Source organism: Cucurbita maxima, unplaced genomic scaffold (assembly GCF_002738345.1).
Source record: "Cucurbita maxima cultivar Rimu unplaced genomic scaffold, Cmax_1.0 Cma_Scf00011, whole genome shotgun sequence".
NCBI lineage: Eukaryota > Viridiplantae > Streptophyta > Magnoliopsida > Cucurbitales > Cucurbitaceae > Cucurbita > Cucurbita maxima.
This window is the reverse complement of record NW_019272027.1, coordinates 218,304-234,813: the sequence shown is the minus strand read 5'-3', so window position 1 is coordinate 234,813 and position 16,510 is coordinate 218,304. Positions and strand designations below refer to the sequence as shown.

The window sequence follows — 16,510 nt, the reverse complement described above, 5'->3', positions numbered from 1 at the left end:
AGTTTAACTAGCTTTTCAAAGCAAACTTGCTATCCAAGACCTCTCTTTCCACGCATGGGAGATAAAAATCGTAGCTTCAAGACAATCTACAGGTACTCCACCGAGCGTTGGGGATTGTTTTATTTGTGTTTCGTGCGAGAGAATTGAGGAAGAAGGTGGTGATGATGTTGGATTGTGTATGAAACCATTTAAGATGCAGACTAAGTTGAGTGTTGAATTACACGTTTGAGAAGAAAGTTTAGGTATTTTAGGTAAATTTTGAAGTGAGAAGAGACGTTTGGCATTGATAAGTGGAATAGGAAGGATGTGATTTGAGACTCCAAAATCATCACCAGAAACAAAAACAGAATAGGAAAATTTTATCACTTGTTCTTACTCCTTTTTCAAACTAGGGTTGAGTAAAAATTCACTAAAATTTTGTTGAAAAGAGGACAAAGAAATGGATCGGAGTTTCCACCAAAATAAAAAGAAACCCTTAATTCAAGCGAATGTCGGCTAACATGTGGTACAAAATTTGGAATGAATGCTCTTCTTATACATCAGTGTACGTCATTTGAATCTCGATTCTCTTATTTGACACGCAACATTTTGAATAAGAAAAGGTATAACAGGTCGGTGGTGGGTTTGGAAGAGAATATCGAAAGGTAAAGAAGAGAAATGAGATAGTCGTGTTGTGAAGGAAGGGGTGAATGGAAGTGAGAAGGGATTATTAGGGTGTGGGATTGGCAGCCACAAAATGGCTCCAAGTTTGGTCTAACATGAAGAGATGATAAAGCCATCGAAGTGGGTCCAACCCTCACCAAAGAGGAAATTCAATCTTCAATAACCTACCTTCCCACATACATGCATGGGAATTCATGGGCCCATTTTTTTTTTTTTTTTTTTTTTATAATTTGTTCATCAATTTCTTCCCACTTTCCAACTTTCTAAATCCAAAACAATTTCCCCTATAAATACCATCCATTCTCACTTCATCCACCATAACCAAAATCCCAACAAAGCTCATCCAAGCTTTTTGTATCTGCAAAAAAATGGCCATTTTTCCTGTCATCAACTTGGAGAATATCAATGGAGATGGTAGAGCTAAGATCTTGGAGCAAATTGAAGATGCCTGCCAAAATTGGGGATTCTTTGAGGTGNCAATCTTTTTTTTTTTTTTTTTTTTTTTTTTTTTACGATGATTTGAACGTGTGACCGTTCAGAGAAAGTAGAGATGTCTTGACCGGACAAGATCTCGGTTTGATTTGTTGTTCTTTGTTTTGGTCGTGTTTGTAATGGGTTGGAGTTGGTTTTTGCAGCTGGTGAACCATGGGATCCCACATGAGTTTTTGGACTCTGTGGAGAAGATGACAAAGGATCATTACAAGAAATGTATGGAACAGAGGTTTAAGGAGGCTGTGGCTAGCAAGGGGTTGGAGGCTGCTCAGGTTGAAGTTAAGGATATGGACTGGGAAAGCACGTTCTTCTTGCGCCATCTCCCTGAGTCGAACATCGCTGAGATGTCCGAACTCGACGAGGAGTACAAGTAGGATGATATTGTTTACTTTGAGCATAAAATTTGTATGGTTACGTTATAATACTCTTTTTATAACGTGGCTTTTTATAACGTGACTTGCATGTAAATGATTTGCAGGGAAATTATGAAGGAATTTGCTAAGAAGATAGAGAATCTTTCAGAGGAGTTATTGGATCTTCTATGTGAGAATCTTGGGTTGGAAAAGGGGTACTTGAAGAAGGTTTTCCATGGATCAAAAGGTCCTACATTTGGGACAAAGGTGAGTAACTACCCGCCGTGTCCGAAGCCGGATTTGATCAAGGGTCTCCGAGCTCATACCGACGCTGGTGGCATCATCCTCCTCTTCCAGGATGACAAGGTCAGCGGCCTGCAACTCCTCAAAGACGGTAATTGGATCGACGTGCCACCGATGCGCCACGCCATCGTTGTAAACCTTGGAGACCAACTTGAGGTAGGTGGTAGGTCACAACAATATGGTATAAAGTGAAGAAGGAAGGAAAGATAGATTTTAATATTTCTAAATTTGCAGGTGATCACAAATGGAAGATACAAAAGTGTGATGCATAGAGTGATGACTCAGACAAGCGGGGGTGGTCGAATGTCGTTAGCTTCGTTTTACAATCCGGGGAGCGACGCCGTGATCTACCCGGCGCCGTCGCTGATAGAGAAAGAGGGTGAGGGTGAGGAGAAGAAGGAAGCGTATCCCAAGTTTGTGTTTGAAGATTACATGAAGCTGTATTTGGGAGTGAAGTTTGAGGCGAAGGAGCCAAGATTTGAAGCCATGAAAGCCAATGCTAATTTGGGTCCAATGGCAACAGCATAGAAGAAGAAAAGGAAAGAAAGAAAGACCCACTTTTTTAACAATAAATATTTAAAGGGGTTATGGTTATGTTGCCTTTTAAAGTGGGTTAAGTGAGTCACTCAATCTCTAGTCTATTGTTATTATTTTAATCAAAAGTTAGAAAAGAATATCAGTTTGGTCCCTATTCTCTTTGTAGTTAAATTCTCTTTGCGTGTGTTTCCGTGGTTACACAATAACTAGAGCACACTGAAATCTTATATTAGTTGGAGAGGAGAACGAAACATTCCTTATAAGATGTGGAAACTTCTCCCTAGTAAAACTGTGAAAATGACGATAATACGTAACGGGCCAAAGTGGACAATACCTCCTAATAGTGAGTTTGAACTGTCACAAATGATATCAAAGTCATACACTGGGTGGTGTGCCAACGAGAACGCTGGCTTCAATGGAAGTGGATTGTGAGATCTAACATTGGTTGGAGAGGGAAACGAAACATTCCTTATAAGGTGTGAAAACCTCTTTCTAGTAGACACGTTTTAAAACTATGAGGCTGATCATATTGGACTGAGTAACTAATATAATCAAGTAAATAAAGGAAGTGTTATGAGAGAACTAGAACGTCCAACCGTGCAAGACGGGTAATCATAATCAAGTAAAGAAAGTGTTACGAAAGAACTAGAAGATTGTAGTTTTCATTAAATAAGGAAATGTGAACAAAATAAGCATTAATGGGACGTTTTCTTTTGAAGATGCTTAAAATGGAAGCACTTTAAAGGAACCTAAAAGGAAAGCTAAAAAGGGACTGAATGAACCTTCTTAAAATCTAATACACATAAATGAGTGGGGTGGGTGAATCCCAGAGAATCCCTTATGGATTTATAACCATAAATATAGTTTGAGAACAGTAAAAATATACAAATATAAGGGAGGGTAATAACTGAGGCATGTTCTTCCACTAATGATCGTCCTCAAAATAGGCATACAGGACAATTTATCTTTTGGAACAAGAAAATGAAGATGGCAGATACTTCAAGCCAGAAACATCGAATAGTTCAATGAACCTCTGATCTGAAACTCTTGCCTTGGCAGCGGCAAACCGCTGATACTCATAAAAGACTGAGGATAGGCACCATTTCTGCAGCTTTCTAAAGCATCCCACAACACAACCAGTTCGGTGCTGAAGAGTGAGATACAAGTTAAACTAATTAGAAACTCAATATGAGCACTAGCATGGTGGAAGCTCACGGGTTTAGTTTCAAACCTTCCCTCGTTTGCAATGGATTAGAACTGGGCGATTCCTCACATCTGCATGGTGGAAAGAGTAATGCCCAAGTGAACACAAAAATCCAGACTACAAAACTTTAACATCTACTAATTCAGCCTCATTAAAGATGTGAAATGTGAAGAATGGTAGGTACCGAGAATAGTTTTAAGTGCTTCACGAATTGTGTTGTCTGGAATGTTCACAAAAGGCTCCTGTATTTAATTCCAACGACAAAGTGATCAGCGTTCTTTTAGAGTGCTATCATCTGTTTGGTTATTAGCTACTATAATTGCTACCACATGGTTGAGTCTAAATTTATGTTAGATACTCAAATTTCGGTTAGAGACCATTACTCTCAAGTTCCTAACTCTAACTCTTTGATTAAGGCATATGCTCTTCATCAAAAGATTAGAAGTTCAAAGTTCTTAACCCCACTTGTGTCACTATTAAAAATTAGCATTGGCATTGGCATGACACTAAAACAAAGCAAGTAATGGTGAACACACCCTCTTGACCTCTTACGGTGTGTAAACCTCTCCCTAGAAGACATGTTCTAAAAAACTTGAAGGAAAACCCGGAAAGAAAGCCCAAAGAGGACAATATCTGCTAGTGGTGGGCTTGGACTATTACAAATGGTATCAGAGTCAAAACACTGGGAGGTGTGCGAGCAAGGACGCTGGTCCCCAAGGGGGATAGATAGTGAGATTTCACATTGGTTGGAGAGGGGAATAGAGCATTCCTTACAAAAGTGTGGAAACCTCTTCCTAGAAGACGCATTTTAAAAACCTTGAGGGAAAGCCTAGAGAAGATAATATTTGCTAGTGGTGGGCTTGAGGGGATACATAATTTCTCCAAAATGTCAAGTTTTCTATCGGTTTTTGCCAACAATAAACATTCAGTTGACATGCGGTATATGTAAGGAAAACAAAGCAACTTCATCCTATTTCTCAATCGAATGAACATGGGAAGAGCTTTAGATGCAATGGGAAGTTCAAATGGAAGTCTAACGCCCCTTCCCTCATGCTACCCCAACATTTAAACAAAGAAAGCGTGAAGATATCACTTCATGATTAAGGTTGTTCATTGAAAGAAATACTTCGTCAAAACATCTAGTAATCACCGCATGAGTAGTAGCTCAATGCCATAAGAATCATACAATCAGCTCTCCTATCTCTCTGTTCTTATTCTTCCCCTTTTTGTGTGTGTTAATACGTATTAATGATGGTCATTATGTTCAATTGATTTTCAACAGGCCAGAAAATTGTTGAGAGCAGTTTCAGAGATAACTGGGATAGCACTAGTCAGATCAAATTTCATACCACATAGTATATTTGATTAGCTCTCATATCCAAATTCCTCATAAACTAAAGAATCAAGTTTACATATGCATCAAACTTGTTGGAACCAGCCAACACAATTTACACAAGCTAAATTTTGTTAGCTAAATCTCCAAAAACAGTTTATCATGAACGTGGAAACAGTCGAAACAGTTAAAACTAAGATGCAAATTCCTCTTAGAAGTCCTTCGGAATGCAAACCAATCTATGGCTCAAAGATCAGCGGGAGCCTCAACATCAAATGCTTGCATATTTACTCTTTTCCTTGTATGCAAATTTACCAAGAAACTTGGTTGAAGTAGCCAAGTGGGTTCTAATGATTTCTTTGGTAAGTTCATATGCATACAAGGCATGCCAAGATGAACTTTGCATAGCGATAATTGACATATATCATCAATCGAGAGCTTAGAAGTTCGAATATCCGACCACTAAATGATGTTTAACTCGGAAAGAAAAATATGCATACAAAGCATAATCACAAAAATCACTTTACAAGTAGCTTCCCCTCAAAATTGGGAATTGTCTAAAACTATCTCTCAATAATGATGCTTCGGTGAAGTAAAACCTTCAAAAATTAACTTGCAAAATGGAAACAAGAGAACAAACCTTAGTGCCTTCAATCCCAAGTTGAAACAATCGAATTCCACTCGACTTGAGAAAATCCATGCTCGCCTCAGGATATGACTCAGGACAAAGACATCTAAAATATACGTTAAAAAGCAATCAGTTCATATTCAATCATCGATTATCAAACAAAACATTACAACTAAGAATACAAAATCAAGAACAGACAAACAACGAAAGCAAACTAAAACCGATCCAGTAGAAAACGCTTACATAATGGAACGAAGGCCTAAGGTCTGCAAGAAGTAGAAGTTGGAAGAGTCAGGGAAGCCGGAGCGGAAAATGCCATTGTCAACGACGGCGAAGTTCAGGGGAGGGACGAAAAGGCCATCGCCGGCATTCTCGCAGTCGGCTCCATTGACGACAGACGTCGTGGAACGAGTAGGGTGGAGATGGTCGGAATCATCATCGGCTTCGGCGGAACTGCGTGTTTGGTCGAAGTGTTGGGAGTGGTGATCGAGTGTCATGACGGAGTTAAAGAAGAAGAAGAAGAAAAAGGATTTGAGAAGCTGTGAGGAAGAAGATGAAGTGAAGTGCAAGTATAAAAATGGAAGAATCGGAGGAGATATTCGGGTGGCGGTGGGAATTGGGTTTACTCCGATCCCGATCCCGATTCCGATTCCGACGAACACTTTAGTTTCACTTTATTCGGAAAAATATTTCGACAGTTGAAAGAAAGAGCGAATCGGTGGACCACGGGAAATTCCAGAGTTTTTTTTTTTTTTTTCTTTGACCCTATGAACTAACTGTGAAAAGACATTTATGTCCCTCCCATTAAAAAATTAACAAATCTTTTGGTAGATAGCATACTGGAATGAATTCCAACCATTTTATTTAGATAATTCGTTCATTTATTTTTTATTAGTGATTATGAAAATAATTTTTATGAATCAAATTTTAAAGTAGTTTTTATTTATTAGGAATATTATGACTTAAATTTTAGTTTTTTGAATTTATTTAGCCACGTGTATCTCGATTATTATTCTCATATAAATGGTTTTAATAATATTATATAAATCTTTAATTGGAAATAATTAATAAATAATCAAATTGAAGATCTGGTGACATGTACTCCATCTGAAAATTTAAGTATAAAAAAAATTATTTTAAATGAGTAAATATTTGTTTGAAAATATATGAGTTTTGTTGTGTTTAATGACGTTTGGTATTAATGAAATTTGATCGAGTTGCATTAGTGTTAGAACAAACTTTGTAGAAGAACGAACTTGGTGAAATAATCCGTGCATACAATTATTCTATCAATTAAAAAGATATGGTCTGATATTTGTCAGGCTCTACGAATATGGCAGATTAAAGTAGAATAAAAATAAAAATTTACGAGAGTCGAAAATATTTCAACACTCTTTTGACTCATACACAGAACATTACTGACATTCGTTCCTCACCTGTAAAAAGAGGGATAAAAAACGCAAAGCTACAAATGAAGAAATCTGAAAAGCTTTAAAAAAAAAGAGAAGGGTTTTGGTGGATGTTGGAGAATAGTGGGAAATGGAACATTCTTAGGAATATGCTGAGACAAAAAGGTGGACGTAGGCTTAGGGTGCGAGGGCTTTGCGCCTCGTCCTTTCCTTTTGTTTTAATTATTTTTGGGGTCTTTTTCTTCAACGTTTTCTGCAAAAACTATGGGTTTTTTGGGATCATAATTAAATTATATGATTCTAATTTGTCAGCTCGGTTATAGTTTATTTTATATTATAATAAATGAGCTGATATATCAATATATAAATTGCTTGCCAATCAAACTTTAGGTTCAAATAAAAAATTGCAAAATTAATTGTTAATTATTCAAAAGGTTTACTAGTCCATCAAAATAAAATATATCTAAATAAACTATTCGTTGGGAGAGAGTCACATACGGAGATGATCATGAATTTATAAGTAAGAAATATATATCCATTGGTATGAAGGGGGGCTTTGGAAGAGACCAAAAGCAAAATCATGAAAGTCTACTCAAAGTAGACAATATCATATCATTGTAGAAACCTGTAGTTTCTAACATGGTATCAAAGTCATGCCATTAATTTGATCATATCAAATTATGAGACTCAAAGAGGTAGTCAAAAGGGATTACTTTGTTCGAGGGCTCTAGAAAAAAGAGTTGAGGTTCAATGAAGGGGAGGCGCTAGCTTCGACAAGTGTAGTTTTTATTTTTAAAAATTAACTTACCTAATAGACATAAAATGAATTTTAGGCACTATATCTCCAATTCTGTATCTTAAGGCATGCCAGCAGAACATTGCTTAAAAAGAGAATTAAGATTCAGTAGAACAATAGACCTGTTTGAAAATTAAAATAAACATAATAATTTTGAAAAGAAAAAGAAATATTGGCACTAATCTAATGAGCATCCTGTGCACAAAATTCAAGTTTGGAAGGTTGGTTGCAGCTATCTACTTTTCTCTACTCACCTATCTATGATCTTCTCATTGTCCTACCACCTTCTAAGTTGGTTTGCTATGGTATATATATTTGCTTCTATATTCCCGCTCTATCTACACAAAATTTCCTAAGCTAATAAAATTTACCTGAGGGGAAGAATAAACACTGCCTACTTCAGCAGAAGAACATAGAGCCATCAACATCTTTGTGCAATCGGGGAAGCTCCAGAATCGAAACACTTCCACTTGAGGTAATGGCTCCTTGTTCTGAGGAGGTTTCAGAATGATCCTCAAACTTAATAAACTGGCTCATCTGAGCGGCAGCAAGATGCGCATAACAAATCGGCGCGGCTGATAATTGAACGGGAACGAGTTGACAGTTAGATCAAGAAAAAGGATTGAAGATTAGGCTGTGTTGAGAATTTTTCAAAGAATAAATCACGCATGACTAAATTACCTATTGAAAGTGCAGTTGTGCTCCTTTGATACCTGAAGAACATAGCAAGATCTGTAAAATGCCTTGGGCAACGGCAAATTTCATAAACTGGTAAAATCAGAGTTGTATACACTTACACATAAGATAGTGAATGAATGAGATTTTGAAGATCGTCAGGAGAAAAACCTATTTCGTCGACCAGGACATGGTAGTGTGCGGGCCTTGACGTGCCCTGTTATTAATACAAGAATCAACATTCAAGATAAAGTAAAACACCTGAGCTTAGAGATCAGCTACTTGCTGCATGCTTTCACTCAAAAAGAACATCCCATAAAATGAGTAGAGCTTATCGAAATAATAAATGCAAACATATTAGAATTACATATTACTAAAAGAACTTACAATCATTCCCGCATGAGCGCACATGTAGAAGTCATAATTTTTCGGATGTACAACTTTTGTGTCGACAACCGTTCCTAAGGAGAGAGGGAGAGAGAGAGAGTATCAACACCACTGGAATAAGGTGACTCTAAATGAACAAATTAAAAGCCAATGATAAGAACAGACCAGGTGGAACATTTTCTGGGGCACCAGCTTGAAAAAATTTTGTATGGTGATTTTTTTGCCCTACAATAACCGTGAACTTTGGAACATTAACCTCTCCAAGATGTTGGTAAGCCTGCAGTAAAATGAAAATCTCAGAATCTGGAATTACATTGACAATTAATCCGAGGACAACCAAATTCATTAAATGTCCATGGTTAAGCTAAAGTTTCCTAATGTCGTATAATGACTAAAATGTCATCAAGGTTTTTAGAAGTTTATAACGCAATTTGTAAAAGATATCAGAGATACTTAAAGACTACAACCAATTTTTCTAATTTATCATCCATCAAAATCAAGTGATCAGATCCAAAAACAAAAGAAAAGATAGCCCAAAACTTGATTAACTATGAAAATATAGTAGATAGTTGAAGTTCAGAGGGATTAGAGAACATAGTTCTTATAGGTGTAAAGTACCTTGACTATTTGATCCAACTCGATGTTCAAAACTTGATTAAATTGAGATTCACTAACTCCGTCTCTGAGAATAAAATTAAAACCTCATGTAAGGTTGGGAGTTAAAAAATAAATAAATAAATAAATAAATAAGAGGTGGATAGACATGTGATTATCAACTAACAATTTAACTACCAAGGTCCCACCTAAAGACAATGATCTGAGCTGGTTTACGGCCATTGCTCGTTCTATAGAAATCCAAAAGCAATTCCCTGCATCACAAGAGGCGAGCATTTGATTAGGAAAAAACTTTACCCCTAGAACTTGTACGATAGATATTACAAAAAACTAAAACAAAACTGTACGATAAATTTAACCAAAAATTCAGGAGACCTTCTGAGATTTATGAATGAAAATACTAAGATATTTTAAGTTGCAAAAATAAGGTATGGTGCAACTGCAACTGAAAATGCAATAAATATATATATTATATAATAGAAAAAACCAAGTCTTCCAGGTGGGAAATTGTTCGTTGTCAATGACAAATACCTAATGATACCATCATCATTGCCATCCTCCAGAGGCTTATATAGAGCATCAATCATTTCCAACTTAGGGGACTGCGTCCTTACAGCTGCTCTATACCTTGATATTAATGGCCAGGATCTGGATCCAACAACCTAAGAAATCCAAAAGTAATACCAACCATCAAATGTCTAGCCAAATAAGTTAATATCACACAACAAGAAACCAAAATATTTTGTTACTTACTGCAGCAATTGATGGCACGTCTGATCGTCCAGGAGACCCATGAGACACATCCATTCCCAAGATCAACGTTGGAGTATCTTTTATCAATGGAACACAGGATGCATGCTCAATAGCCAACAATGAGTTTATACCTCCCAGCTAAAGTGAAAGAAAAATAAATAAATAAAAGGAACCTAGCATTAAAAAAAAATCATTGGCTAAATAGGAACTGCTCAAAATTGCAACTATTACCTTAGAGTTAATCTTAAGAAGTACATTAGTAATATACTGATCATTAATTTTAGTGGGGGAAATGCACTGTGTAACAATCCCAAAGTCGCATAGACACTTCTTCTTCCAAGGTCCTTTCACAATGCAAACGAAAAGAGAGAACAAATTCTTAAGAAAATAAACTGATTAAAAGAATGAGATGAGGACAAAATCCGCAGAGTTAACAGTGCCAAAGCACATGGATGACTCTTCCAGGTTCCTTTTCCAATGTAGAAGTCTAAAATAAAACATAATGAATGAATGACCAGAATCTGAAGAAAAGAACACGTGAGGGAAAAAGAAGATCAGACCATAAATATTAGAATTTTTCTTTTCTGGGAGGACACACAGAATAAAAGATGGTGGGTTTGGCAACTTTGCCATGATCTGTTCAAACATATTCTCAACCCTGTCAACAGGGCTGGCCCTTCTAGAATGCTGGTCTTCCTCGATCAATGTAATTGGTCTTTCAATATGCTGCAAACATATGTATGTACGAGAGTCCAATAAGACAGAAATTACAGTATAAAGACTTATTTGGTCAAATTATGCATTATATGCACGTAGAAAAGCAATAGAAAAAAAAATTATGCACCATAGTGCATGGTCTATTAAACCTACAATGCCTTTATTTCTTCCGCAATTGATAAGTTCACGTGATATGTAGCTAGTATCACAGCGTGCTGAGAAATTAACCACAATCCAAGAGTCAATGCGAGTGGGATTCAGAAGTGTCTGCAAAAGGAAAGAAATGATCCAATATCAAATACAAAAAACAACCACAGATCAGCAAAAGTCTTGCATATCTATAATATACACTAATGTATTTTAATATCCAAATTTTCCTTCATTTACATCCCTTTTATGTCTTTTTTACCATGAAACTTGAAGAGTCTAATACTCAAAAGGTACAAACCGCACTAAAAAGTGAGAAGAAAAGAAAAAAAAAACATTTACAACGGAACAATAAAAGCATGTCACTTCAAATAAATATCATGGAAAGAGAAATCAACAAAAAGGCTAGGAAAGAGACCACCTAGAGAAAGCTTGTCTTCAAAATGATCCATCCAAGGAAGAAGCTTGTTTTCAAAAATTCAGATTTCTCTCCAACCGATTCTGATAATATGTTGCTTTATGTTTCCACACTAAAAAAATTTGCATAGGCACATTCTTTTTTTCATTTACGTAAAAATGAAAAACAACTCATGCATTCATTGTAACATTTAGTTATATAACATTTTAAAAAATAAAAGTACAATAATACATTGAAACTAATACTTTATGACAATCAACACATGAAAAGCTATAATTTTTTTTTTTTTTTAAATTGCCAATTTATACAATTTTTAAAATGAATTCTATGATTATATTTAATTATAATCAATTTTAAAATTTTAAAATCATAATAATTTTCCTCAAATGCGACACTCCCTATTTTTAGTTTGTTTTTCCTTCTCCATCAAATTCACTTCTCCCTATAACATAATAAGCTGTTCTAAGTGTTTAACAAATTGTGTAGTGTCACCTAAGAAACTACATATTTGTTAATAAATAAGTTATTTTATTGTAAGTATAAATTATACAAGATTTTATACATATACAAGTTTGCATTAGAGAGATAATTTTAATGTGCTAAAATAAGTGAAAATGCTATTGACAAGATAATAAATAAAAATATCATGTGCAAAAAGACTAATATTCTAATAATAGCACGTTTTGTTCTCTAAAACTACATATAGTTTCACACTTACCTTGTTATTAAAGTTCCATCGTCCATTACGAGGGATACAATCATCACTTCTACCAACCTTCAACTGAAAATCAAAAGTGCAATCATTTAAGACAAAACATAAGATAGTTGAAATTAGGATGACACTGAAAATCTCTCTTATCCATCAAAGCATAGGCAATTAGTCACCTTTGGAGATTCAAGTACACGACCCTCGACCTGTGTCAGTTGTTTATCAATTTTTAGCCCACACTGAGCTAGCACCGGATCCTCATCATATCGATAACTTTTCAAAGCCTGCCAGATAAAATCTCCCTAAATCAATGGCTATTAACAATAAGAGTTATATGAACTCAGATTTTGGGAAAAACTCACGTCAGTGACAATTTTTATTTTTTCCTGAGGCTTCTGCCTTGATTTCTCGACCAAAGATGCTCTTTGCATTGAAGACAAAGCCTTTGTGTAGCGTTGGAGCGAAACAAGTGAGCACAACTAAAAACCCCCAAAACAAGAAAAAAAAATTGTTAAAAAGTTTTTAAAATAAAATCATCATGAAAGTACGATAATAACTCTTAAGCACAACGATTGTTCAAACCTCTAAAGGCAAATAATTCGGCCGTTTAGACTTCCCAACATCTAGACATGGCAAATAAGCAGAATAAGTCAATTCAATGCCACAATGTCTGACAAAGTACTCATACACAGTAATATCAATCATCTCTCCATCTGTACTGCCGTTATTCTTCAGTTTCATGGAAAAACTAGGACAAAAGCAGGGATGAAGGTTATAATCTTTTTAGAAAAAAAGGTAGCAAAAATTTTTGTTCTAAATTCTCTCGTGCAACAATGACATACAATTGTTGGTTACACGGCTTTTCACTTAAACCAGTGATTTTAAATTCCATGTTCCGATGCCTTGCATTAACCCTCAAGTTCTTCAACATTCTTTTTGCCTGTACATTAGTAAAAACAAGAATGAAAGAGACGTTAGAGAGAAGAGAAAATAAGTCCAGCACCAAAATCAAAAACTGAATAATGTACTTGTAAGTTTTGTACCTTCACCCAGTCAATATAACGTGGTTCACGTACATTCTGATTAGCTATTAGGAAGTCAATCACTGATCCAGGTTTCAGGATCATTGTGGTAGAAACATCTGCAAAATGATATAAAGGATTCCATATTCATGATGAATGGTATATAACATACAAAATCTTACATCAATTGTAAGACATGCAAGAAAAAAAATAAATAAAAATGTTACCCATATTCAAGGATAATCCATCCTGTGCCAACCGGAAACTGGAATGGAATCCCCGTACTCCTGTTACCCCTCCTCCAATATCAGTAAAGTTCCTTGAGTCATCGTGAAAGAATGACTGCCTTACTAAAAGACATCCCCTGCAAAATCAACGAGACTGTGTCAAGACATTAGTTAACAAAGAGGAAAAAATGAACATATGAGTTAGCTTAGGACTCAGTAGAAGGCAATTACCGGTTTGCTGCTTGTTGCCTCAGGATAATGTCGAGCACTCTCAATGCATCCTGAGTGCCGCCATTATCTACCTCTGATCCCTTGAGGGCAGTAAAAATGGATTTCATTGGAATTTTCGTAGCAAAGCTTAGCTCAACCTTAAAAGTCTTTGACTGAAAACTATGCTTTGACCTCTTCCCAACCCCATTTGGGCTCCCACTGCTCCTAGAGTTCCCAGATTCTCTGTAACAATAGTAACCGTGTCTGTAAGTTATAAATGAAAGAAATATAAGTATTTAGTTAACATGAAATAACACATGGACGTACGGTTTTGCATATGATCCCTCTAGCACCACTGTGAAATCAAACTTGTTTTGCGGCAGGGGGCCGATGGAGTAAAGACATTTTTCTCCATCATATGCAAACCTTTTATTAGCGAGCTCAGCAGAGTAAGTTTGATAGAGTTTATCCATGAGTTTCCGCCCAATTTCCTTTCCTTCAACAGGCTTGTTATCTTCATAGCTAATTGAAACCTGAAATCCAAAAGCAGTAATAAGTACAAACATGTAGCCCAACGGACGCGTAGAAGCAACAAATAAAAGGAAGATAATAAGAAAAAACAAAATTAATGCATACACTGTATTGATAGAAAATTAAATCGGGAGCATTAACAGATACTCTAAAGTGGTTAGCGAGCAAAGGAATGCGTCTCCCTTTGCTTCCTACACCACGTCTACTCATTATGGTATATGTAGGAGGCACCGCCTTTTCTGGCTTCATAATAGGCGGTATTGGTGTCCCAGGGGGCAAAGCAACGGCTTCGCTTTCACCTTCGGAATGAGTAATGTCAACCATCCCTGAAACCAAAAGGAAAACCTGGAGCAGTGAACGCAGAGGGATTACTAACTTAAAGAGAACATAATACCTTCACAAAATATCAAAGCTGAGACCATCTTAACAACTTGACAATGCTATAACATCTCAATGTGTATAAAACGAGTCAACAGAAAACATGCTAAAACTAAAAACAAAGACAATCCGCTAGCATCGCAAGTCAAACAAAGTTTAGGGCATTCCAACTCAATAGAACTAGCCATCGCAGATAAACAGGCTTCATCAGTCAATATATTAGAAAGAAAAAAAAAAGGCATAAAACAAACCAAAACATTAAACCAGCAAGGTACATCATGCACATGATCCAACGACTCATAACTCCAGTTGAAAAAACGAGAAGTTAAGCAGCTAAACATCAAAAATCAAAGAACGAAAAACAACGTATCTTAACTCTTAGCCAGAGAGAAACCGAAACCAACAGAAAAAAGCGATCGCAGTAATCGCAGTCCTGCAATGCATGAAAGTGAACAAAACATTCTTCACATTCGGAAACAATGCAGCAAAATACACAAAGAACAAACCAAAGAAACTCCCCAATTCGATCAGTACCGCTTAATACGAAGAGAAGCGACCAAAGAAAAGCGTGAAAACAAAGTCAAATTAAAAACTCGAAAGTGGAGAATGCTAATAGAAAAGACGAAACGAACAAAGATTACAGAATACACACGAAGAAGAAGAAGAAGAAGACGAACCTGTAGAAGCCAAACTCCGTTTAGGGTTTCGAGAGGACAAAATTGGGGGAGAAAAAAGAGCAGAATGGCTGTTCTTCAGTTGTTCGCCTGCTGTATCTTCTGAGGAAGACGAAGCCCGCGAGAGAGCCTGTGTTTATTTTGGAAGGAAAATTTTGGAGCCTTTTTTTAGTTTGTATTGCGGGTGATCGGAGGATGAATACGGGGACTGTCAAAAATAACATATTTATCCGCATCAGCGCCGTAGATCTGAGGGGTAACTAAACGAGTAAACGTGATGCCTTTTCAACGGATGGATTTGCTGTTCGGGTTTCAAGGTAAAAAGATTGAACGGTGGTGATTTCAGTGTTTCGTAGTCCGGATGTACGATTAGGTTTCTTCTCTTCTCATACGCCAAAAGAAACTATAATTGGGTGTATTTTCGTAGGTAAATTTTCAAATATATTCTATTTTTAAAATCTTAAATTTGGAAAGAAAAAGTATTGAATTGATTAAAATCTAAATTTTTATAATTAATCAATTTTTTGACCTAGATTCCATTTAAAATAAGCTTAAAATTCTTTATATAGCATTAATTGCTTCAAAATTTTATCATATTATCGAGATAAAAATTCTACTCGGGTCGCATCAATTCACCCTTGTTCATTTATAAGGTTACAATTATTGTAATTAGAGAATGTATGAAAGTTTAAATTAATTTATAATAAAAATAAAGACTCATAATCATAATTTCTTCGCTAGGTCTAATCCCCAATGATTGAGTCTCCGCCCCGATTCTCTAAAGAAAGGAATGGGGCGGGAATAGAGAAGAAAAGCTTCGTCGAGATGGAGTTATCACATTCGAATAGAGGTTTTTCATCCTCTTTTCTACCATTGTTTTCCGTTTTAGAAAATCGAACGCAATTCCGAGTTTCTCCCCACCCCGTTCCATCCCTAATAACAACATATTAGTTTGTTTTTTAATATAAAAAATACAAAATAGGAAGACGTGAGATCTCACATTCATTAAAGAGTGAAACGAAACATATTTCATAAGTGTGGAAACTTCTCCCTAATAAACACGTTTTAAAACTGTAAAATGACGACGCGTTACGAGTCAAAGCAAACAATATCTATTCCTTGCAAAAGATTTAACCGAACATCAATATCTACTGTTGCCCAAGATCTGTTGGGCTATTTTAACTCAATGTGGAAGGCCCATTTAGGGCCCAAACGGCCCAGTTATTATTAATTCTGGTTAAATTAAAAAATAGAAAATGTTTTTCCGAAAATATTTTATTTTCCAGTCGGACGAGCCTACCCAATTAAATACGTATATATTTAAAATTA

At 36.0% G+C, this 16,510-nt stretch overlaps 3 protein-coding genes across 5 annotated transcripts; 1 reads left to right on the top strand and 2 right to left on the bottom strand.

The window, feature by feature from the left end:
• Nucleotides 1-961: 961 nt before the first annotated feature.
• On the top strand, nucleotides 962-2,502 carry LOC111485921 (1-aminocyclopropane-1-carboxylate oxidase 1). Its single transcript, XM_023132885.1, has 4 exons — nucleotides 962-1,136; nucleotides 1,299-1,525; nucleotides 1,634-1,967; nucleotides 2,046-2,502. Exons 1-4 carry the CDS (start codon nucleotides 1,032-1,034, stop codon nucleotides 2,337-2,339), a joined length of 960 nt encoding a protein of 319 aa, XP_022988653.1. The 5' UTR covers nucleotides 962-1,031; the 3' UTR covers nucleotides 2,340-2,502.
• Nucleotides 2,503-3,121: 619 nt separating this feature from the next.
• LOC111485922 (probable tyrosine-protein phosphatase At1g05000) lies at nucleotides 3,122-15,173 on the bottom strand. Of its 2 annotated transcripts, XM_023132888.1 has the most exons (6): nucleotides 15,160-15,173; nucleotides 5,757-6,037; nucleotides 5,526-5,619; nucleotides 3,737-3,794; nucleotides 3,580-3,623; nucleotides 3,122-3,495 (listed from the first exon to the last, which is right to left on the bottom strand). In XM_023132888.1, exons 2-6 carry the CDS (start codon nucleotides 6,008-6,010, stop codon nucleotides 3,310-3,312), a joined length of 636 nt encoding a protein of 211 aa, XP_022988656.1. In that variant the 5' UTR covers nucleotides 6,011-6,037; nucleotides 15,160-15,173; the 3' UTR covers nucleotides 3,122-3,309. The 2 variants fall into 2 exon arrangements, with proteins under 2 accessions (XP_022988656.1, XP_022988655.1); XM_023132887.1 differs by lacking the exon at nucleotides 15,160-15,173 and having other exon boundaries at nucleotides 5,757-6,258.
• Nucleotides 7,823-15,368, bottom strand: LOC111485919 (protein argonaute 16). Of its 2 annotated transcripts, none has more exons than XM_023132882.1 (23): nucleotides 15,185-15,368; nucleotides 14,235-14,474; nucleotides 13,926-14,131; nucleotides 13,620-13,841; nucleotides 13,389-13,525; nucleotides 13,183-13,280; nucleotides 12,982-13,079; nucleotides 12,722-12,887; nucleotides 12,502-12,618; nucleotides 12,316-12,423; nucleotides 12,149-12,211; nucleotides 11,019-11,132; nucleotides 10,709-10,874; nucleotides 10,380-10,492; nucleotides 10,149-10,286; nucleotides 9,927-10,057; nucleotides 9,584-9,649; nucleotides 9,399-9,462; nucleotides 8,946-9,057; nucleotides 8,781-8,854; nucleotides 8,516-8,610; nucleotides 8,400-8,431; nucleotides 7,823-8,293 (listed from the first exon to the last, which is right to left on the bottom strand). In XM_023132882.1, exons 2-23 carry the CDS (start codon nucleotides 14,451-14,453, stop codon nucleotides 8,118-8,120), a joined length of 2,715 nt encoding a protein of 904 aa, XP_022988650.1. In that variant the 5' UTR covers nucleotides 14,454-14,474; nucleotides 15,185-15,368; the 3' UTR covers nucleotides 7,823-8,117. The 2 variants fall into 2 exon arrangements, with proteins under 2 accessions (XP_022988650.1, XP_022988651.1); XM_023132883.1 differs by having other exon boundaries at nucleotides 14,235-14,455.
• Nucleotides 15,369-16,510: the final 1,142 nt, after the last annotated feature.

Bases quoted from the DNA above. Each gene is read 5' to 3' on its own strand.
- LOC111485921 (XM_023132885.1), top strand. From the start codon at position 1,032: ATGGCCATTTTTCCTGTCATCAACTTGGAGAATATCAATGGAGATGGT. The intron at 1,526-1,633 runs GTAGGATGATAT...AATGATTTGCAG, and splicing joins GAACTCGACGAGGAGTACAA to GGAAATTATGAAGGAATTTG. The intron at 1,968-2,045 runs GTAGGTGGTAGG...CTAAATTTGCAG, and splicing joins ACCTTGGAGACCAACTTGAG to GTGATCACAAATGGAAGATA.
- LOC111485922 (XM_023132888.1), bottom strand. From the start codon at position 6,010: ATGACACTCGATCACCACTCCCAACACTTCGACCAAACACGCAGTTCC. The intron at 5,620-5,756 runs GTAAGCGTTTTC...CGTATATTTTAG, and splicing joins TTAGGCCTTCGTTCCATTAT to ATGTCTTTGTCCTGAGTCAT. The intron at 3,795-5,525 runs GTTTGTTCTCTT...AATTAAATACAG, and splicing joins TTGGGATTGAAGGCACTAAG to GAGCCTTTTGTGAACATTCC.
- LOC111485919 (XM_023132882.1), bottom strand. From the start codon at position 14,453: ATGGTTGACATTACTCATTCCGAAGGTGAAAGCGAAGCCGTTGCTTTG. The intron at 9,058-9,398 runs GTACTTTACACC...ATTTTACTGCAG, and splicing joins AGTTGGATCAAATAGTCAAG to GCTTACCAACATCTTGGAGA. The intron at 8,294-8,399 runs GTAATTTAGTCA...TTCAATTATCAG, and splicing joins CACAACTGCACTTTCAATAG to CCGCGCCGATTTGTTATGCG.